At 43.4% G+C, this 18,346-nt stretch overlaps 1 protein-coding gene across 1 annotated transcript in view; it reads left to right on the plus strand.

Moving 5' to 3' along the window:
* The first annotated feature begins 10,010 nt into the window (after window positions 1-10,010).
* The window catches only part of LOC144821557 (uncharacterized), a 98,358-nt gene continuing 90,022 nt past the window's right edge, over window positions 10,011-18,346 (plus strand). The window contains exons 1-2 of the mRNA XM_078678743.1: window positions 10,011-10,385; window positions 12,834-12,927. Coding sequence (XP_078534869.1) covers window positions 10,342-10,385; window positions 12,834-12,927 — 138 coding nt within the window. The 5' untranslated portion in view covers window positions 10,011-10,341. The remainder of the gene's footprint in view (window positions 10,386-12,833; window positions 12,928-18,346) is intronic.

The following is an 18,346-nucleotide window of genomic DNA, read 5'->3' on the forward strand; positions in this document are numbered from 1 at the left end:
CACTTCACTCTGATACTCCACTCTAAGACTCTCCACTTTATGTACTCCACTCTACGACATGCCACTCCACTATAGAACACTCTACCCCATTGTATGCCCCTTCAATCTTCACGACTCTGCTCCACTCAACACTCCACTTTTTGACACTCTTCTCCATTCTACTGTACAAGAGCCCACTCGAAAACACTTCACTCTATAACACTCCTCCACTCTTTGCCACACCACTCTACAAGACTCTACTGCACTCCACGCCACTCTACTACACTACACTCTACTACACTCTACCATTCAAAACACATTTTTATAAAAAAAAAATCCATTGTCATTCAATGAAAAAAGAAAGGTTAATGATATATTATAGCTAGGAGACCATTATTAATAGTTTTTTTAACCAACTGAAACTACTCAAAACATTTGAAATTCTACAGATATAACTTCCAATTATAATTAATGCCCCTGTCAAAGTACTAAAACTCGCACATCTTCATAGACAGTGTTGTCGACTCATGATCAACACTACATTAAGCATAACTCGCCCTGCTACCAGACACACTGTTCTCATATATGATGTTCTTTCAGATGTGATGAGTCTTGTTATAACCGCTATAATTTAAAGTGATTTAAGTGATGTAATAGGAAATGGTACAAGCAGTGCATGGGTAAGGAGGTGATACATAACTCTGGGTATCAAAAGTAAGTCAATTATCGGTGTAGCTGGTCCAGTGTCACCGGGGCCTAGAAGGGTAGGTGGCCCATTTTACCTTACACAGGCTGAAGTTATTATTTTGATATAATGCTCATTCCAACTTTTTATTAGGTGCCTGCTTGGGGCCCTATCCCACTTTTTTGGGAGTTGGTGGGGGTGACGGGTAGGTCTCAATCATGCCCAGGTCAGGCTCCCGACAGAGTGCAGTGATGCAGCGATTACACTTTAGTAGCTGAGAGGAAGGACAGCACAATTGCTGGTTCAAATGTCTTCTCTGAGTTAACTGAGTTTTAGCAGCCAAACACAACCGCTTATTCTGCTGCATATGCTTCTTCCTAGTCTGAGGGACTTCATGCATCCTCCTTACTATCTCCAGGCACTGTGAGGGTGAGGTGCCTTGAAATGTGTGGTGTATGCAAATATGTCTGCCTGTAGTCCCTAGCCTGACACCAGACATGCCTGTTACTGCTTTTGTCAGCATGCAATCCAGTTTCTCATTACCTCACCAAGCGCACGCCAACAGTTTGGATTGGGAGCGGTGTAGTCCCTCCAAGGACTTTGTTGCTCCCCAAGTGGACCCATCTCTATTTCTGATTATATCAAATTAATATTAGGAATTATGACATTCTCAGTAAGAAGAAGAACTATGGGTCAAGATTTTATGGAGTTTATCTAAAGAATTTACATAAACAATACACATCATAAGTACAAAGAACTCAGTAAACTTCATTACAAAATCCAGCATAGATTCACCTTTCAAAAGTGGGGAATCAGGTTCCTAGATACCGAGGAAAAGTACATCTTTCTACAGGTCTTCTGACAAAAGATTTCATACATGAGAAACATTTTGCCACAGAATATATTTCAGGATTCTCTCATAATACTATTGCATTGAATTTGGTTGGTTTCACAGTTCATTCAAGCACTATAATCCACAGATTATATAAACAGTCTGAGACAGTTGGGATGTCCTTGGAGCACTCACCATCTTCTAGTGAGAAGCATTTAATTGTTTATTTAGAGCTGAGAAATAACAGCAAGAATGATCACGGGGTGTGGTGCAGCATTATTTCAAGATGGAAGACAGTGTATCTTTGGTTATGTTAGCTTAAGTTTGAGTATTTTAGACGTCTAAAAGATGAAACTATGTTGTAAGTAAAGACCTTAGGCAGCCTTATATATACAATTTAAAATCAACACAGAATATTGGTGACTCCATTGAATCAGTCCTGTTCTATGAGTAAACTAGATAAAGTTGTCTGATAATCATATTGTAATAGGCTATATAAATATACAGGTCATAGAAATAATCTTTCTTCACAAGTACAATGCAGTGCATTTGGCTTAGGTCGTGGCTAATTCTTGGTAGCATCGTATCAACGCGTGTTTTGGCGACCAAACCGCCTTCATCAGGAACACCACGGATATTATCAAAATAGACAATAAGGAAAGAATATGCATCCAAAAGTTAGGGAAAAACCACAATGCAGTATGGATACCAGTCCAAACTAATATGTAGTAGACTGTCTATACACAGTATGTGTCCTTAAATACAGTTAGTGGGACTGCTTAGGAGATAGCAGTCCTAATGTAATCTTGTTGTTATCTCTCTTTTCTTTCTGTTCTTAGATAGTGTCATGGATATTGAGGTTTACATGTTCATTGTTATTGGCAGGCAGTTAAGTCTTTATGATCTGATGCGATTAAAATTGTCCTGCACCATGTTTGTCTCGTGCAACAACAATTGTTGAACATGGCTGATTCAATGGAGTCATCAATATTCTGGGTTGATTTTAAAATTAATATTTTTGATAATAAAAAGGGAATGGTGAATGATATTTGCTTTGCCTGGCTCTCCTTCTATTACAGGACTTTACAGCCAAAGAGTAGGATGCTTACGGTGTTTACTTACAATATATGTTCCCTGCCCTAGGAGCGCTGATTATTATCAGGGGGTCCTTTGTGTTCTCAATCAAACATGAAACTATGTTCACACTTTGCAGAAGTACCTTCCTCGGCCAATCACACACGTTAAGCTAAAGCTCAAAAGGGCACCAAGAACTCCCACTCTTCCCATCTCATGACTCCGAGGTCCTGCCACTTCAGTCATTTACTCTGCAAACCTCTGTCCCTAGGAGTGCCCATCTTCAAACATCTCTGCAGAGGCGCAAATGAGGAAGGACGGATAGAAATGGAACTAGTGATGAGCCATAGTTAGTAGAGGAGAACTGGGGAGAGAGACGGAGAGAACTTAAATGAGAAATTAGATGAGGGAAGAAAGTGTACGTATATGGTAGGAAGTAGAGTATGTAGAAGTGGGTTCACAAAAAGAGCAGGTGAGAGTGAGAAGAGCAGGATAGATTGTAACAGCAATGTGGCAAGTATAAGGATGAGACAGACTGATTGGGTGAGAGAATAGCGTGATGGCAAGAAAAGGAAGGGACAGAGAGAAGGAGGGACCAAAGAGACAAGGAAGGGAAAGAAGGAGCACAGAGTGAGAGAAAAAAACAAAGAAAGGCACAGTAGCCTAAAATAGAAGAGTGCAGTAGAGTGTTAAGGGTGCAAGAGAGTGTCAAGAGCGGGTGGTGTGGTATAAGGAAGGCAAGAACTGAGTCAGACATAGACGAGCTGAAGCGGGGCATCGAATACAGCCCCCAGGCTCCACAACACGTCGCATCACCTTTCCCACACCCGAAGGTGCTTAAAGGATGTCGAGAGGCCCCTTTGTGGGGGACACAGACAAGCTGAGCGAGGCCATAGACTACAGCCCCCAGGCTCCACCACACGCCACACCGACTTTCCCACGCCCAGATATGCTTAAAGGATGCTGAGAGGCCCCACTGCGCGGGACGATCGCAGGCCGTGCCCGGGCAAAGCCTGGGCCATGGGCAGGCCTGTCCATGCCAGTCAGAGCCAGGAGGAGGCTGGGCGTGGTCCCCCTCTAACATCGTCATTCCAAACCTTCTGGTCCAACATGGCTAAAAAGAAGACGCCTGCGACAGAGGAGGTAACTGTGACTTCAAAAAATCTTGCCACTCCTTAAAAAAGCAACTGCTGACCCAAACGATCCAGCGAACTACAGGCCTATCTCCCTCCTCTCTGCTCTCTCTAAGGCTCTAGAGAAACATATCAACAGAGCGAATTTGGATCACCCAGAAAGCCACAACCTGCTGCATTTGACCCAATCTGGCTTATGGTCCAATTATAGCACAGCGACTGCTCTGTTGGAAGTAACAGATTACCTAAAACTTGACCGAGGGTAGTGCCGTCCTTATATTACTTGACCTGTCAGCGACGTTCGACACAGTCCCACATGAGAAACCTCTCAATAGACTGACCAACCTGGGCATTGGTGGGATGGCATTAGCCTGGATTACCTATTTCCTAACCGATAGATCTCAGGAAATATGGGTGCCCCCTTTTTCATCCCCCATGCCTAGTATGAATCCTAGGGCTCCATCCTTAGCCCTACCCTCTTTCATTTATATATGTCCCCCCTTGCATCCTTGGCAGAGGCCAATGGCGCCAAAATTATATCATACACTGATGACACTCAGCTGATCTTCACCTGCGACATGGGAATGGACTTTGATGGAGATATAATCAGATCTTTTCTCAAGAGTATTTAACTGTCTCAAGGCTAATCAGCTGAAATGCAACTCTGAGAAATGTTTTGGCATGCTTCTTATTTTAAAAAGTTCCTCCCGCTGCTTCCACCTGACACCAGGAAGACAGTGGGCCAAGCTCTGGTGACTTCGAGACTGGACTATGCCAATATCCTGTACCTGGGCCTATCTGATCACCTCCTCCAATGCCTACAAGTGGTGCAAAACTCTGCAGCCAGGGCGATTCTTAGACCTAAACCTAGGTCGCACATTGCCCCTTACCTTAAGGCCCTACACTGGCTTCCAGTGAAGGAAAGGATTAAGTTCAAAGCCCTCATGTTACTATTCAAGGCCCTTCATGACAAGGGGGCCAGCTATCTTTATAAGTACGCTAGCCGGTACACCCCAGCCAGGCCGCTAAGATCCTCCTCCTCCTCTGACCACGTCCACATCTCCAAAGTAAGCTTGGCCTGTATGGGGGGCGCAGATCTTTTGGGTATCAAGGCACCCAAGCGTGGAACCAACAACCTGCCCCCCTGAGAGATACAATTGATTCAACAGCTTTTAAGAAACGTCTCCAAACCGGTTACTTTAAGGACTAGATGCGCCTCAGGGTCCTGTCACTTATGTTCCTCTAGCGCCGGGATACTCTTGTTTGAGTAGCTGAGCCCTTTACAAGGTCCATTCATTTATTAGATACCTTTTTTGGCCAAGGCAACATCCGCCCTAGAAAAATAAATCACCCACACTGAAAAGAGACTTTCTGTGGGGGCTGGGGCAGGGAACGTATCTAACACAGTTGACTCCAAGTCAGGTGGGGGAATGGCATGACATGGGGATGGTCTTCTCGAACCGTCTGGGGTCACTCCCCTGCTTCCTGAAACCTCACAGGTTGCCTATACATCCAGTGGGAAATCAACAGTCTTATATACCACAAATGGGAAAAGGAAAAGGGGCCCTGCGATCCTGCTTCCTAATTGCCCTGTTAAGAAGACCAGAAAGGCCGCCCCGTCAGCGGCATCCACATGTAGGATTGGCCAGCGACACCCTGATACTATATCCTCCCCAAATTGGTGCAACCTTCTTGATAACTGCAACCGATCTATGCCCGTTTAGAATCGAAAGATCGCACTGTACAATGTTTGTTATAGAACAATCTAGTGCAACACACGGCAGTGGTCTCTAATAGTAGTCTTGCTAATTCTAGTCCCGGACCCCAAACTATGGACAGCTCCTCTGTTGCATGTAAAATTTGTAAAACTCATAATTTATATTGTCAATATTTATGTTTGAATTGTAAAAAGAGGCACCTTGTTTATGACCTAGACAAACTTTCACAGGTCTCACCCGCGTTGCAAATCAGATATCAAATGAGATGGCCCTAGTTTGGAGCCTACAGGTTTAGACCATGTAGGTTTTGATCCTAAGTACTGCCCACTACAGGTGGCCATCCAAGATATTATGGGTAATGGGCAATTACAACATTCTTCAAGGTCACAGGCTAACTCAAATCCTCTCATTTTCCATTCCATAGCAGACCTAATCAGCAATTTATGAATCTTCCCCCTGCAGTTTGCCGCCATGTTCTAATTCTAGTCAATGTGCCTTTACTCTGATCCAAATAGAGGCAATGGCCAGAAGAATGCCCTGGATTGGGTCAGATGTAAAAACAACCAATAATAATTGCGCCATCTTAAAGTTTGACAATAAATGGCTAGTGAGAGACTGATTGGAGTTTACCGTCTGCCCTCTCATCTCAATAACAGATTTATGCACTCCCTTTGGGTTTCTCTTATAGCCCTGCAATAGTACGTAGTTCCATCACACACGTTCAGGGCCACCCTTCAATGAGAATTGGCCACAAGTCAGATCAGATGGCCTTCGATATTCTTCCCCTCTCAAATAGGTACTCACCGTTGGAAGATATGGAGGCTTGCGACTGACCCATTTTACCTTTAAATCATTTGCCTCCTGAGTCTATTTTCATCACAAAAACCAAACTGACCTCTATTTGGTACCCATTGAGAGGACACAGAATGCTGTTCTTTAATCACAGAGTAGTAACACACCTATACCAATCAGCTCTATATCTTCTTTACCCAAAACGATGAAGACCAACTCTCAGGAGTTCTCAAGGGATATAACGTTTCTCTCATGGAACATAGTGGGTTATGAAAACAAAAAAGATAACTGATATTGGTATAAAGTGTTTATGAATGCTGATATTATCTGCTTCTAGGAAACTTGGGCCGAGCAGTCGTTCTCTGTAAATGGCTACCGTTCCTTTGCTACGCCAGCACATCCATCAGCATCAGGCAGATCTAAAGAGGGCTTACAGTTATAGCAAACACGATTCCCCTAGGTAAGGTGACTTGTACAAATAACTTGCCTTACTTTCATATTATCCTAGAAGAAGGATCCGGGAAAATATATTTATAATTGATTAATTTCTAAAATAATAATTTTCAAAATCCCTCACAAGTCACAGACGAGTTGGGGAGAATACTGGAAGTCCTTCTACCTCACCACCCACGCTCAATTTTTTAAATCTGGACCGGTGATTTTACTGTGTATTGCTGCACCAAATTAGACCAACGTATCTGAGGGATAACTGACACTAATGATTTGCCGCTTGTCCATTTTAATCATCATAACTACGGAAATGTCTTAAAAAGTATGTTATTGACCTGGGACCTACTCATAATAAACCTATGTCACCCCTCTACTGGTCAACTTTTCCTCACCTTCCAATGAACCAGGGCTATTTCCACAATTGATTCTACAATGATTTAAGCTAACTTTGAGAGCTGTATTAAGTCCTCTATGGCTGAGCTGACAACATTTAGTGATCATGCTTTCCTTCTCTTTTGCCTTGTCTGGCCTCTCTCTGCTAAGACAAGCCCTATCTTTGCCCCAAAACCTATCCTGAGTAAAAAATATGGATTTACACTAAAGTGGGAGAAAATAGATCCAACTTCTTTTCCCCCAAAGGTTGTTAAGGAGGTGCTACCTGAGATCCAATCCTGTTTAGATACCCAAGCTGGCAGCTACCAAGTAGCAACAGAATTTAGAAGAATTTTAATATCTATCAGTTCTAATCTCTCATGCCGAGCTACAAGTAACATCCCATTGGTAACTGGATGGTTTGAGACAAATTGCTCGAAGGCTTCCAAACAACTTCGCACTGCTCTTAAAAGATATCCCAGAAATAAAGCTTTGATAAGGAAGCTACGAGCTGACTTTAAGACAGTTAGGGAGATGAGAAAGAAGCAGTTGTTGGACGAAGCATGGCAACATTTGTGGGAGGCCTCTAGGAATAACGACAGAAAGGCCTTTTGGACAGTGGCAAATGCCCCTTCTTTGCAGGATCAGGGTGGCCCCTGTCTTGATCTTCAGATTGATGAATACACCTGGCTGTCTCATTTCCAGAACACTTTTCATCTACAGAGGGATAGTACTACAAATAACCAGAGGATCTGACGGTGGTCCAACTGGGGATGGAATTTTCCCAAGAGGAAATTGAGCTTGTTCTCTCCCAACCACCTGCCTTAAAGGCAGTAGGGCTGAATGGGGTCCCCCTGGATATTTTCCTGGGACATAAAAATGTGTGGTCCCCACTCCTGACCCAGGTTTTCAATGCTCTTATCAAAGTGGGTCCACCGGAATCCTGGAAACAATCAGTGATTATTCCTATATATAAAAAGGGTGATCCCTCGAACCCCGCTAATTACCTTCCAATCTCCTTGTTGGACAGAACTGCCAGGCTAATGGGGGGATTGCTTTTAGATAGATTGGAGGACTGGGCAAATGAAAATAATGTTTTAGCCAAGACCCAATATGGGTTCAGAAAGGGGAGGGGTGCAATCGATTAAGGCTTAAATCTAGCTTTATTTGCAGCAAAATATGTCCATGCGAAAAACGGTCGGTTTTGGAGGAGCGTGGCTTGATCTGCCACAAGATGGCCGCAATTCACTGAGGCTCCGTGCATTGGCTGAGAGGTTTCCCGATGCGGAGTGGCGACGTTTATTCCCTGACACCATGAAAAGGCATACTTCCGACCACTGATGTGGGAGAGCACATAGAGTTTTTTTTTACATAGTTATGCAGTTTTTCGCTCCTGCTTCTCCCTCCTGCTTCTCCCGCGTAGCGTTTCCCTCAGGGAAGACACTTGTGGCCGCTATTTTGTCTGCCATGGGTCGCGGTGGTAACTGGCTGCTGGTTTCCCCGTCCTGGCTTAGATCTGCCAAACAGGTCACTGGAATTTTTTTATACATTTTTTTGGGAGCTGCTCTATTGTATACTTGGTCAACCCTTCAGAGACTGGAAGACAAATGGATCAATTTAGAGTGAAAGGTTACGGTGGTAGAACAGAGGATTAGTGATACTCAGGATATGATCCCCAAGGTGGACGCTATGTCTGGAGAAATAGCTCTTCTCAAACAGCAAACTGAGGACTTGGAAAATCACAATAGGCGTAACAATCTCCGTCTTTATGGTATTCCTGAAGGTGAATTGGTCCTAAATCTGGGGCTCCCTCTCTGAATCGTCAGCCATCCGCCCTACGGCTAGATGTAGGTGGCTAAATACCGGTCGGTAAAGCCAAAAATCGGTAAATTTCTGCGTCACCGACCGATATTTAGCCCTGTGCAATGTAGGTATTACCGAATGCCATCGGTAATAACGAATCGGTAAATTAAAGGGAAACAGTTACTGATTCCTTATTTACCGATCGGTCAACACCGAAACCTCAAAATACCGAATCGGTAAATAAGGAATCGGTAAAAATTCGGTAATGCGATGTAGCAAAATTCGGTAATACCGAATTTGTCCAAATTCGGTATTAAAGAATCGATAATTACCACTAACCCAGAGCAGGTGGTAATCAGGTGCAGTGCATATAAACAGCCCCAAAATGCAACAGTGTGAACATAATGGCGGCCCTCTATGTCATAGCAAGGCGGCTACGTTTGCGAGCAGCAGGACAGAGGGAAGAGCGTGTGTACAGACTGCGCGTCACACTGTTCCAAATGACTGAGCCAGAAATCCATGACCGGTACAGGCTATACCCACACACCATCCTTGACCTGATACGGGACCTGCAACCATACCTGGAGCATCAGACACCAAGGGAGCACGCAATACCCACCTATGTACAGGTTCTATGTTGCCTGCACCTCCTAGCATCAGGAAGTTACCAGAGTCTGATAGCCGCAGCAGGTGGTGTGTCACAGTGCTGCCTGTCCTGTTTCTTCAACTCCTTTCTGGACGCCTTGATGCAGAGGTTGCATCACTACATACGCGTCCCCAGCACACAGGCGGAGCTGCAGAAGACCAAGCTGGATTTCTACCAAAAGGCACAGTTCCCACATGTAATAGGCTGCATCGATGGGACCCACATACCAATCTGCCCACCTGCAGCTACAGAATATATATACCACAACCGCAAATCCACTCACTCCATCAATGTGCAGGTGATATGTGATGCAAACTTCATCATTACTGACATTGTGGCGAAATTTTTAGGGAGTACCAACGACTCCTACATATTCAGGAACAGTGGGATCTGTACACGTCTGGCTGCTGGTGAATTCGGAAAAGGATACCTACTAGGTAAATCATTGTGACACAGCCTGATGTATACCTTGGATTAACTTATTGGTGACCCAAATTAATGGCACTTTCTTTCCCATTTAGGTGACAGCGCATATGCCCTCCGGTCATTCTTACTAACTCCATACCTCAACCCATCCACCCCAAGGGAGAGGAGATACAATGTGGCACATAAAAGCACGTGCAACATTGTGGCGCACACCTTTGGACTGCTACAAAGCAGGTTCTGTTGCCTCCACAAAAGTGGAGGTGCACGTCAGTACCGCCCCATCATCTGCTGCAAAATAATAGCAACATGTGCAATGCTGCATAACCTTGCCACAAAGAAAGGAACAGCAGTGGAACTAACTGACTCTGAGGACGAGGGTGAGGACAATCCACTGCCAGAGCCATGTGCAGCTGGTGTGGCAGCAGCACCGGATGGGTGACACAGATGGGCTGAGATATCACGCAACTATTTCTGAGTGAGTAAGGAGACTTAGCCAGTTACTGTATTTGAATGATGGTGTTTAATGACCAGTGCACACGACCAAGATCTGAAAGTCTCCATACACCCATGGGTTACTTCACCCATTAATGTACAACCATGGCCGGCTCTATTTCTTGCGCCCACGCGCTGCACTACCACGCTCCTTAGCCCCACTGTCTGCACTGCCAGTATGTTCCTGGGCAGCGCTGTGAAGTTTGCTGCGCCTCCTGGTCTCTGTGGGAGAGGGCGTAATGCTACTACGGCTAGTAGCCTCCTCACTGTCCCCCCCTCTGCTGTAGTGGCCACCTACTCTGTTTGCAGCAGTTCAAGTGCTGAGGTCATTGTGACCATCCCCCTAGCCACATCCCGACTACAGTGTGCCATCTCCTCCTGCATGGCTATTGAGCGTCTGCACATGAGGGAGGTAGCAGTGGACAGGCGTTCACCGCCTTGGTGTATGCATCCAGTCTCTGCCTCTCCCTGCGCCTAGACAGGCGGTCCTCCTCAAACTTGCTGCAGAGCTGCCTCACAGCCGACACCACGTCACTCAATCCCTCAGACATGGTGTTGTTAATGGCACTGATGCCCTTTTCGATGCAATGCATGTGTGCATTCATGTGTGACATCCCCCGCTACACTGACCGCATCGCTTTCCATTGGAGGGGCTGGACCTGCAGCATGTTGTCTTTCCACCCAGCGAACACACTGTCATCTTGGCCTGGGATTGGAGGACTGGCTGCCCTTGCCCTGTGGCATCTGGAGGATGTGTGGGCACGCTCTGATGGGGACTCTGATCTTTCCCTGTTGCCGTCCTCAGCCACTGTTGACTGTTGGACCCCTGTGCTCTCCTCCGACACCTCCATCTGCTGGAGGGTGGCCACCGCATGCCTCCTGCCTGACTGTGGTGGTGGTGTTGGTGGTGATGGCGGCGTTGTCTGGAGCTGTGGTGATGGTGGGGATGGAGACGTTGGTAGTGGTGGGGTTGTGTGCCCTGCAGGCAACTGCTCCTCCTCCTTCTGTCTCCCCTCTGGCCTGCGTGCCTTCCCTCTGCTCCCCTGCGAGATGTCGCGCCTGTAAAGACAGAATGTAGATATACTCACTTATCTGGCAGCATTTGCATTGCATTAAACATTATGCCTGCCAATCACAATGACTGTCCTCTGCTTGCTAATTGCTGTTACATGCCTTTGGGTTTGCTAGACTGACTGTTCTGAACATGTGTTACTTATGACTGCATCTCCCAACATGCATGGCAGGTTATGAGTAAAACATGAACTGGAGTGGGAGTACCTATGCCTCTCTGGGGATTGGGGTTGGGGAGGGGGGTGCACAGCATGCTGTGCATGCATCTTACCTTGTTTGCTGGCAGAACTGTCTGCGTTGCCGATCCCACTCACACGCTCCTGCTGGAGGGTGGACTCAACCATAAGCTCCAGGACTGTTGGTGCAGGTGCTCTGCTCCTCCCTCCAACAGTTTTGCTGGCCTGCCTCTGCCTCTCCGCCATCCTCGCTTTCGCAGTCTTCCTCAGGTTTCTTTATGTCCTCAATGGAGCGCTTGGTGACCCCGAACGCATTAATCTTGCTCTGAATAGCAAGCCAGATCTGTCTCTTCCGCGATTCTGGCACATGGAGGGACTGCTTGCCAAACAACTTATCATAGTCCTTGGTGACTTCTTCAATGATGACCTCCAGCTCCTTCTCACTAAACTTTTGTTTTCGTTTTCTTTCTGCTGCCTCCTTCTCTCTCTCCCGGTTTGCCATTTTGTTAGTTTTTCTTTTATTGCAAAGAGAGGCTGTGCTGCTCCTGGCTCCTCTGCTCAGCTCCAGGTTCAGTACAGCTGCCTGGGTGTGGCCACTTCCTGTTTGGGAGGTAATTGGGATGCACAGGATTGACTGATTCAACAAATTCTGAATTTTAATATTACCGAATCGGTATTTACCGATCTAGCCCCTAGAGGGATAATTGTTCTGTTCTTGGAATATACTGAGTTATTGATGGCTCTGTCTGCAGCGAAGCAAAGGAAACAGATTTTGTGGTCCTTCCATAGAGTTTCTCCTTCACAGGATGTTGCTTGTGCTACCACGGCTCGTCGTAAGGAATTCCTTTCCTTTTGCCCTGCTCTCCGCTCCATGAATGCTATATATGGCCTTGTCCATCCTTGGTTTTTTAAAAGTTTCTTACAAGGAGTGGACCTATTCTTTAGACCGCCCTGAAGATTTAAGACCATTTATTTCTCTTCACAAAGGGGAACAGATGGACTTCGAGAAAGCCTGAATAATTGCTGTAATACCATGTGTTTTGTATCCCAAATGCTTAACTTTTTTTCAATTTATAAGTTTAGATGTTTTTCTTTGTCCTTACCTGGTTGTCTACTTTGCAAACATTGCATGTTTATCCTCATAACTTAACATCTTCTAATGGTTCTGTGGTTTTCCTTCACAGATTCACCATGTTTAGTATGGTTTGCCTTCCTTTTTATGATCTCCTCAGTGTGCTTCCCCTCGCACTCCTATTGTATCTAGTACTTCACATATTGGTAAGTCTTCCCTCTCCATTACAATGAGTTTGTTGCATATAATTGTTCACATTATATTTGTTTCTTAGGTTACTTTATATATTCCACTGCTGTTCCCTATTTTATTATATTATCTTTTTCCTACCTAGCTATTGGTCTCAGTCGCTTTTCCCTGTCTACCTTGACTCTTGTCTGTCTTTTAGTATACCATTTTTGATCACTTTTCTCTTTTTCTAATTTCTTGCCCTTCAATCTCTCATTATTCATCTTCTCTATCTGCTTTTATTATGTAATGTTCTACTTTTTGGTTCAAAATATTTGCTTATTTTAATGTTATCAATTTGAGATTGCTCATGGTGTTATTTAATATCTCTTCGATTTTACTATGACTGACAATATTCGTATAATATCTTGGAACATTGAAGGTTTGCGTAATCCTGCCAAGAAACAAAGGGTTCTCACCCATTTATATAGATTGCGTTGTAAAATTGCTATGCTTCAAGAGACTCACCTTAATGATGCAGATATTAATTCTCTCAAAAAACCAATGAGCAGGCTCTGTATATTGTTCTTCAGCTAAAGACAGGAAAAATGTAGTGGTTACATTATTTCACAAGTCCCTCTCTATTCTTGTTGAAAAGGAGGAGAGGAATGCAGTTGCAGATGGCTTCTTTTGCATATTACCATACACGATTCCACTATGTCTCTTCTTAACATTTATGGTCCCACTGGTGTAGACACACAGTTTTGGCAGTCTATGTCCCATACCTTTCACTCCTGCCCTGACTCTAACCTCCTGGTGGTTGGGGATTGTAATCAGGTCTTAGATCCCTTCATTGAACGAAAATCCAATGCAAAATACGATCCTAATAAAATGCATACAACCTTTACTAATACTATTCGCTCGAGAGGGCTGATGGCTGCTTGGGGAATATATTATCCGGACACCTGGAATTTACTTTTTACCCCCCCACTCATAATTCTAAATCCAGAATTGATTATATTTTGAGCCCTCATCTCATTCATAACCTAACACATGCTGAAATTGGCTCTATTCTTATTTCGGATCATGCTCTTGTTTTTATTCATTCAGGCCTCCCTTCGGAGCTCTCCAAATCTCTTAGATGGCGCTTTAACAATTACTTACTCAAAGACCCCATATTTATTGGGCGCTTCAAAGACTTTTTGTCAGAATTTTTTCTCATCAATACTAGTCCTGACATCCCTTTTCACCCCATTTAGGATGCTTTCAAAGCGACAACCAGAGGTTTTATCATTAATTATGTTGCAGTCAAAAAGAAACAACTTCGCCATGAATCAGCTTCTCTACTATCCTCTATTAAACATCTTGAACACACTTATTTCTCTTCTAAAAACAATGATACTGTCATATAGTCGACTTTGCCTGCACACTGTGTTAAGTTAGCATGAGCTTATTAGAAGTTTAAACGCCATTTTTCCTTTCTGCTGCTTTACACACGGCCCATGTTATTATAAATATTCAGAGTCTACTGGAATATTTTTGCTTCACACGAGAATAATATGTTTTTCTATAATATCAGCTTTGCTGAGTAAGCTATGTCTGAACAGTGAGTGCCAAGGCCTTCAAGGTTATCTCAACACAGTGACTGTTATTAGGTTTGATCAGCGCACGTTCTAGACATAACACACATGCAGCTGCGGCTACCTCTGTTTTTTGCTCGTTTAATAATGCACTGCGCAGAGCATGCTCACACACTTGAAGAACAATTCGCATGAAGAGCTGGTATAGAAAATTATGTGATGCCTTCCTACTGAGACCAGAGGTGTGGGCCCACCCTTCTAAACCAAAATAGACCTTCTTTTGCTATAATATAATATACTAGCAAGGGAGGGTAAGACTGATGTGTCATTTAGCCTTTTTCTCTTTTAGCATTTAACATGCTTTCTCCCTTTGTATTCTATGGAATAGTAACTATGCTGCTAATCTTGTTGCTTATAATATGTTTGCTTGTATTGGCTAAGATACTGCGCTGGGGAACACGTCATTAGAAATAAACATTTCAAACTTGCAAGTGTCCTCATTGACTCCTTGTTTTGGACTAGTATGATAGTATAACTAAAGAGTGTTCATGTGTTCCACGTTACCTGAGGTGTTCTAAGTCCATGTTCTGGGTTGTCTAATCATTGGGAGAATGGAAGAACCTTACGAGACACTGATTGCTAGTCTGGTAGGGGATTTTGGATACTAAGGTGAGTTTTGGCACACCCTAATTCACTACGGTTCCGAGTCTCTATGCACAGTTCTGTGTATGAGCAGAAATCCCTGCGACAATACTCTTAAGAAACTTGTCCAAGCCAAACTGAATTTTAACAGGAAATCGACAGAACAGAGTGCTGGGATGTTGCTTAAAATCAATTCTAAATTTTATGGTGGCCATAATAGGGCTGGTAAATTACTTGCGAACTGCTTGAAGGTCAAGTCGCGACACTCCAAAATAAATAATATCACTGATGATAACAGTCTTAATCATTTCAAAGATGAGGAGATAATAAAATGCTTTACGGATTTCTACATGTTCTTATACACTCCTGAATCTTCTCCATCGGATATTTCTTTGGAGACATTTTTTGCATTGTTGCCTCCTCGTTCTCCTTCCTCTCCTGATTGCTCTTTATTAGAGAAAGAATTGTTCCTTTCGGAGCTCAAGGCAGCCCTAGCTAGGTTACCTAAAGATAAGGCCCCTGGCCCAGATGGGTTTACTGCGGAATTTTATTCCTGTTTTTTACAAACTCTTCTTCCTTACCTTTTATCTCTCTTTCAGTATTTTATTTCTCACAATGAGGCTCGCGGTTCCTTTCTCAAAGCCATGATCTGCTTAATCCCAAACAAGTATAAGGACCCCTTATACTGTGCTAATTATTGGCCCATCTCTTCAATCAACTTAGATTGCAAAATGTTTGCTAAGGTACTGGCCCTCCGGCTTAATCAGGTCATCCCTGATCTGATTGGCCACGAGCAGACTGGGTTTGTCAAAGGCGGAATGTTGGCGGATAATTCTAGAACTTTTTAAAATATCGTTCTTCTTGCGTCTAAGAGTTAATCTGCTGCAGCCATCTCCTTGAACACGGAGAAGGCTTTTGATCGTATTCACTAGCTTTTTATGATGCACTCACTTAAGTGGCATGGTTTTGGTCATGTTATTCTATCTTTTATAAATTAGTTATATTCCTCTCTCCTCACCTCAGTTTTTCTCAATGGACTTCAATCTCCCTATTTTATTATCCAGCGAGGTACTCGTCAAGGCTGTCTTCTTTCTCCTTTGCTCTTTATTTTATCCCTTGAACTCTTTCTTTATTCTCTACGTCATTCTTCCACATTTAGAGGTTTTACACATAAGTTAATTGAGTTCAAGTTCACCGCATATGTGGATGATATTCTATTAGACCTCTCTGATCCTTCTATCTTCTTGCCTGCTTTCTCAGATCTGTTATCTTCATATGCAGCCCTGGCCAGATATAAATTACATTTTCCTCATCCGAAGTACTGCCATTAAATAAATATTGTTTGAAAAGTATGTTTGAAGGAACAGATTTTAAGTGGAACACCAATTACATTAAATATTTGGGAATAAAATGCACTTCTTCAATCGCTAGAACGGTACAGCTTAAATTGGATGATGTTATTTCAAGGATATCTGGTATGGCAAAAAAATGGTCCCCCTTATTTTTGTCTTGGTGGGGCAGGTTGGATACATCCAAAATGATGATGCTTCCTGTTGTTAATTTTTTGCTGTCCATACTACTAGTGAGGCTCCCCGTAATTTTTTTTAAAACTCTTAACGGTATTTTGAGTAAATTTCTATGGAACGACCGTAAAGCCTGTATCTCTATATCTTCCTTGTCGGCTCCTAAGGATAGGGGAGGTGTCAACTTTCAATATTGTCGTCAATACTACTCCTCCTTTTTAATACATCAGGTTTGACCTTATATGTCTTCTTCGGGTGAATCCCCTGCGCCGCTATGGTATAAATTGAAGGAGTCTGTGGTTCATCTGTTTCCCTTTTCCTCGTTATCCAATTTCATGCATTTTCCTTGTTTATTACATTCCCCAACCATTTCACAATTCATATTGACTTTCAATCCAGTCCTTAAAAAATCACTTTCACCTTTACAACTATTTTTGGATTCTCCTGTATGGCATAATAATTCCATTAAACTTTCAAATCGTACCCTTTTTTGGAAAGTCTGGGCTGTTAAAGGGATCTTCCAGGTCAAACACTTACTACAGGATATGCAGTTTCTATCCTCTCAGGAAGTGCTGTCTAAATTTGACTTGCCTGTTACTTTTCCCCTTAAATACGACTCTTCAAGATTGCTCCTAACTCGACCGCTTTCCTTTCTGTCTGGAGCATCCTCCTCTTCTTCTGTGCCACCATTTTATCCATTATCTACTTCCCTCCCCATTCGGGCCTCTCATATATATCAATATCTCCATTTCTCTCTTCTCACTCGTCCCAAGAGTAAAACTGAAATTTTATGGGAGTCGATTAGCAACACACTATTCCTATACATACATGGAACTCGATTTGATCACGAATTCATCATACTTCATGCAATGCTAGCACCACTCAAACACAAGTTGTTTCAAACCCCTGTAGACATCTGTAAATTCAGTTCTGACCTATCCCACAACTGTTAGTCCTGTAAAAACACCCCATTCACATATTTACACTTTTTTTTCCCTTTGTCCTAATGTTCGAAAGTGGGTTATTGGTAGGGGCAAATGTAGGTCTGCCACTGGCAATAAGGCCACTAACACATGATAGGACCCAGCATAGGTCTTAGAAAATTATTCTTATGCTCAACCCTTGGTAACGTGGCTGCGAGCAGACAGGCTTAACTTCAAAGACAGGTATGTAATCCATTTAAAAACACCATTTCAGTAAATAATTAAGACACAACACAAAATAAAAATCCAACACAAATTTATAAAAATAGGTCATATTTTTATCTTTTAAATAACACCAAAACAAAAAAATCCACTGTAGGGAACCAGAGATATGAATTTTTAAAGATTAGTCACTTTCTAGTGCCTAGAAACCAACAGTGCCCCCTTTAGTCATTTTGTTTTCTCTGTCAGGGACACACCTTTCTAAATTGTTCTGAAGAATTTTCTCACCACTGTGTTGGGCCGTCTTCTTCAGCAAGCGGGATCCAGTTAGAACACCTTCCTGGAGTTCTGCTTGGGGGTCCCAAAGTATTCAACACACAATCCAAGGTTCTGGAATCTCCAAGAGGGTCCTTGAAAGTGTGAAACTTCAATTCCGCAATCCACTTGAACAAAACCCTTACAAATCCACTGGTACTCCAGGCTTTGAATTCTTTGTGGGGCTGTCCAGGTGAGCTCTGTTAACCTGTAGCTTGCAGGGAGTCCACTGAGTCCTTTTGCAGCAAGGTA

The sequence above is a fragment of the Lissotriton helveticus genome, chromosome 2_2 (assembly GCF_964261635.1).
Source record: "Lissotriton helveticus chromosome 2_2, aLisHel1.1, whole genome shotgun sequence".
NCBI lineage: Eukaryota > Metazoa > Chordata > Amphibia > Caudata > Salamandridae > Lissotriton > Lissotriton helveticus.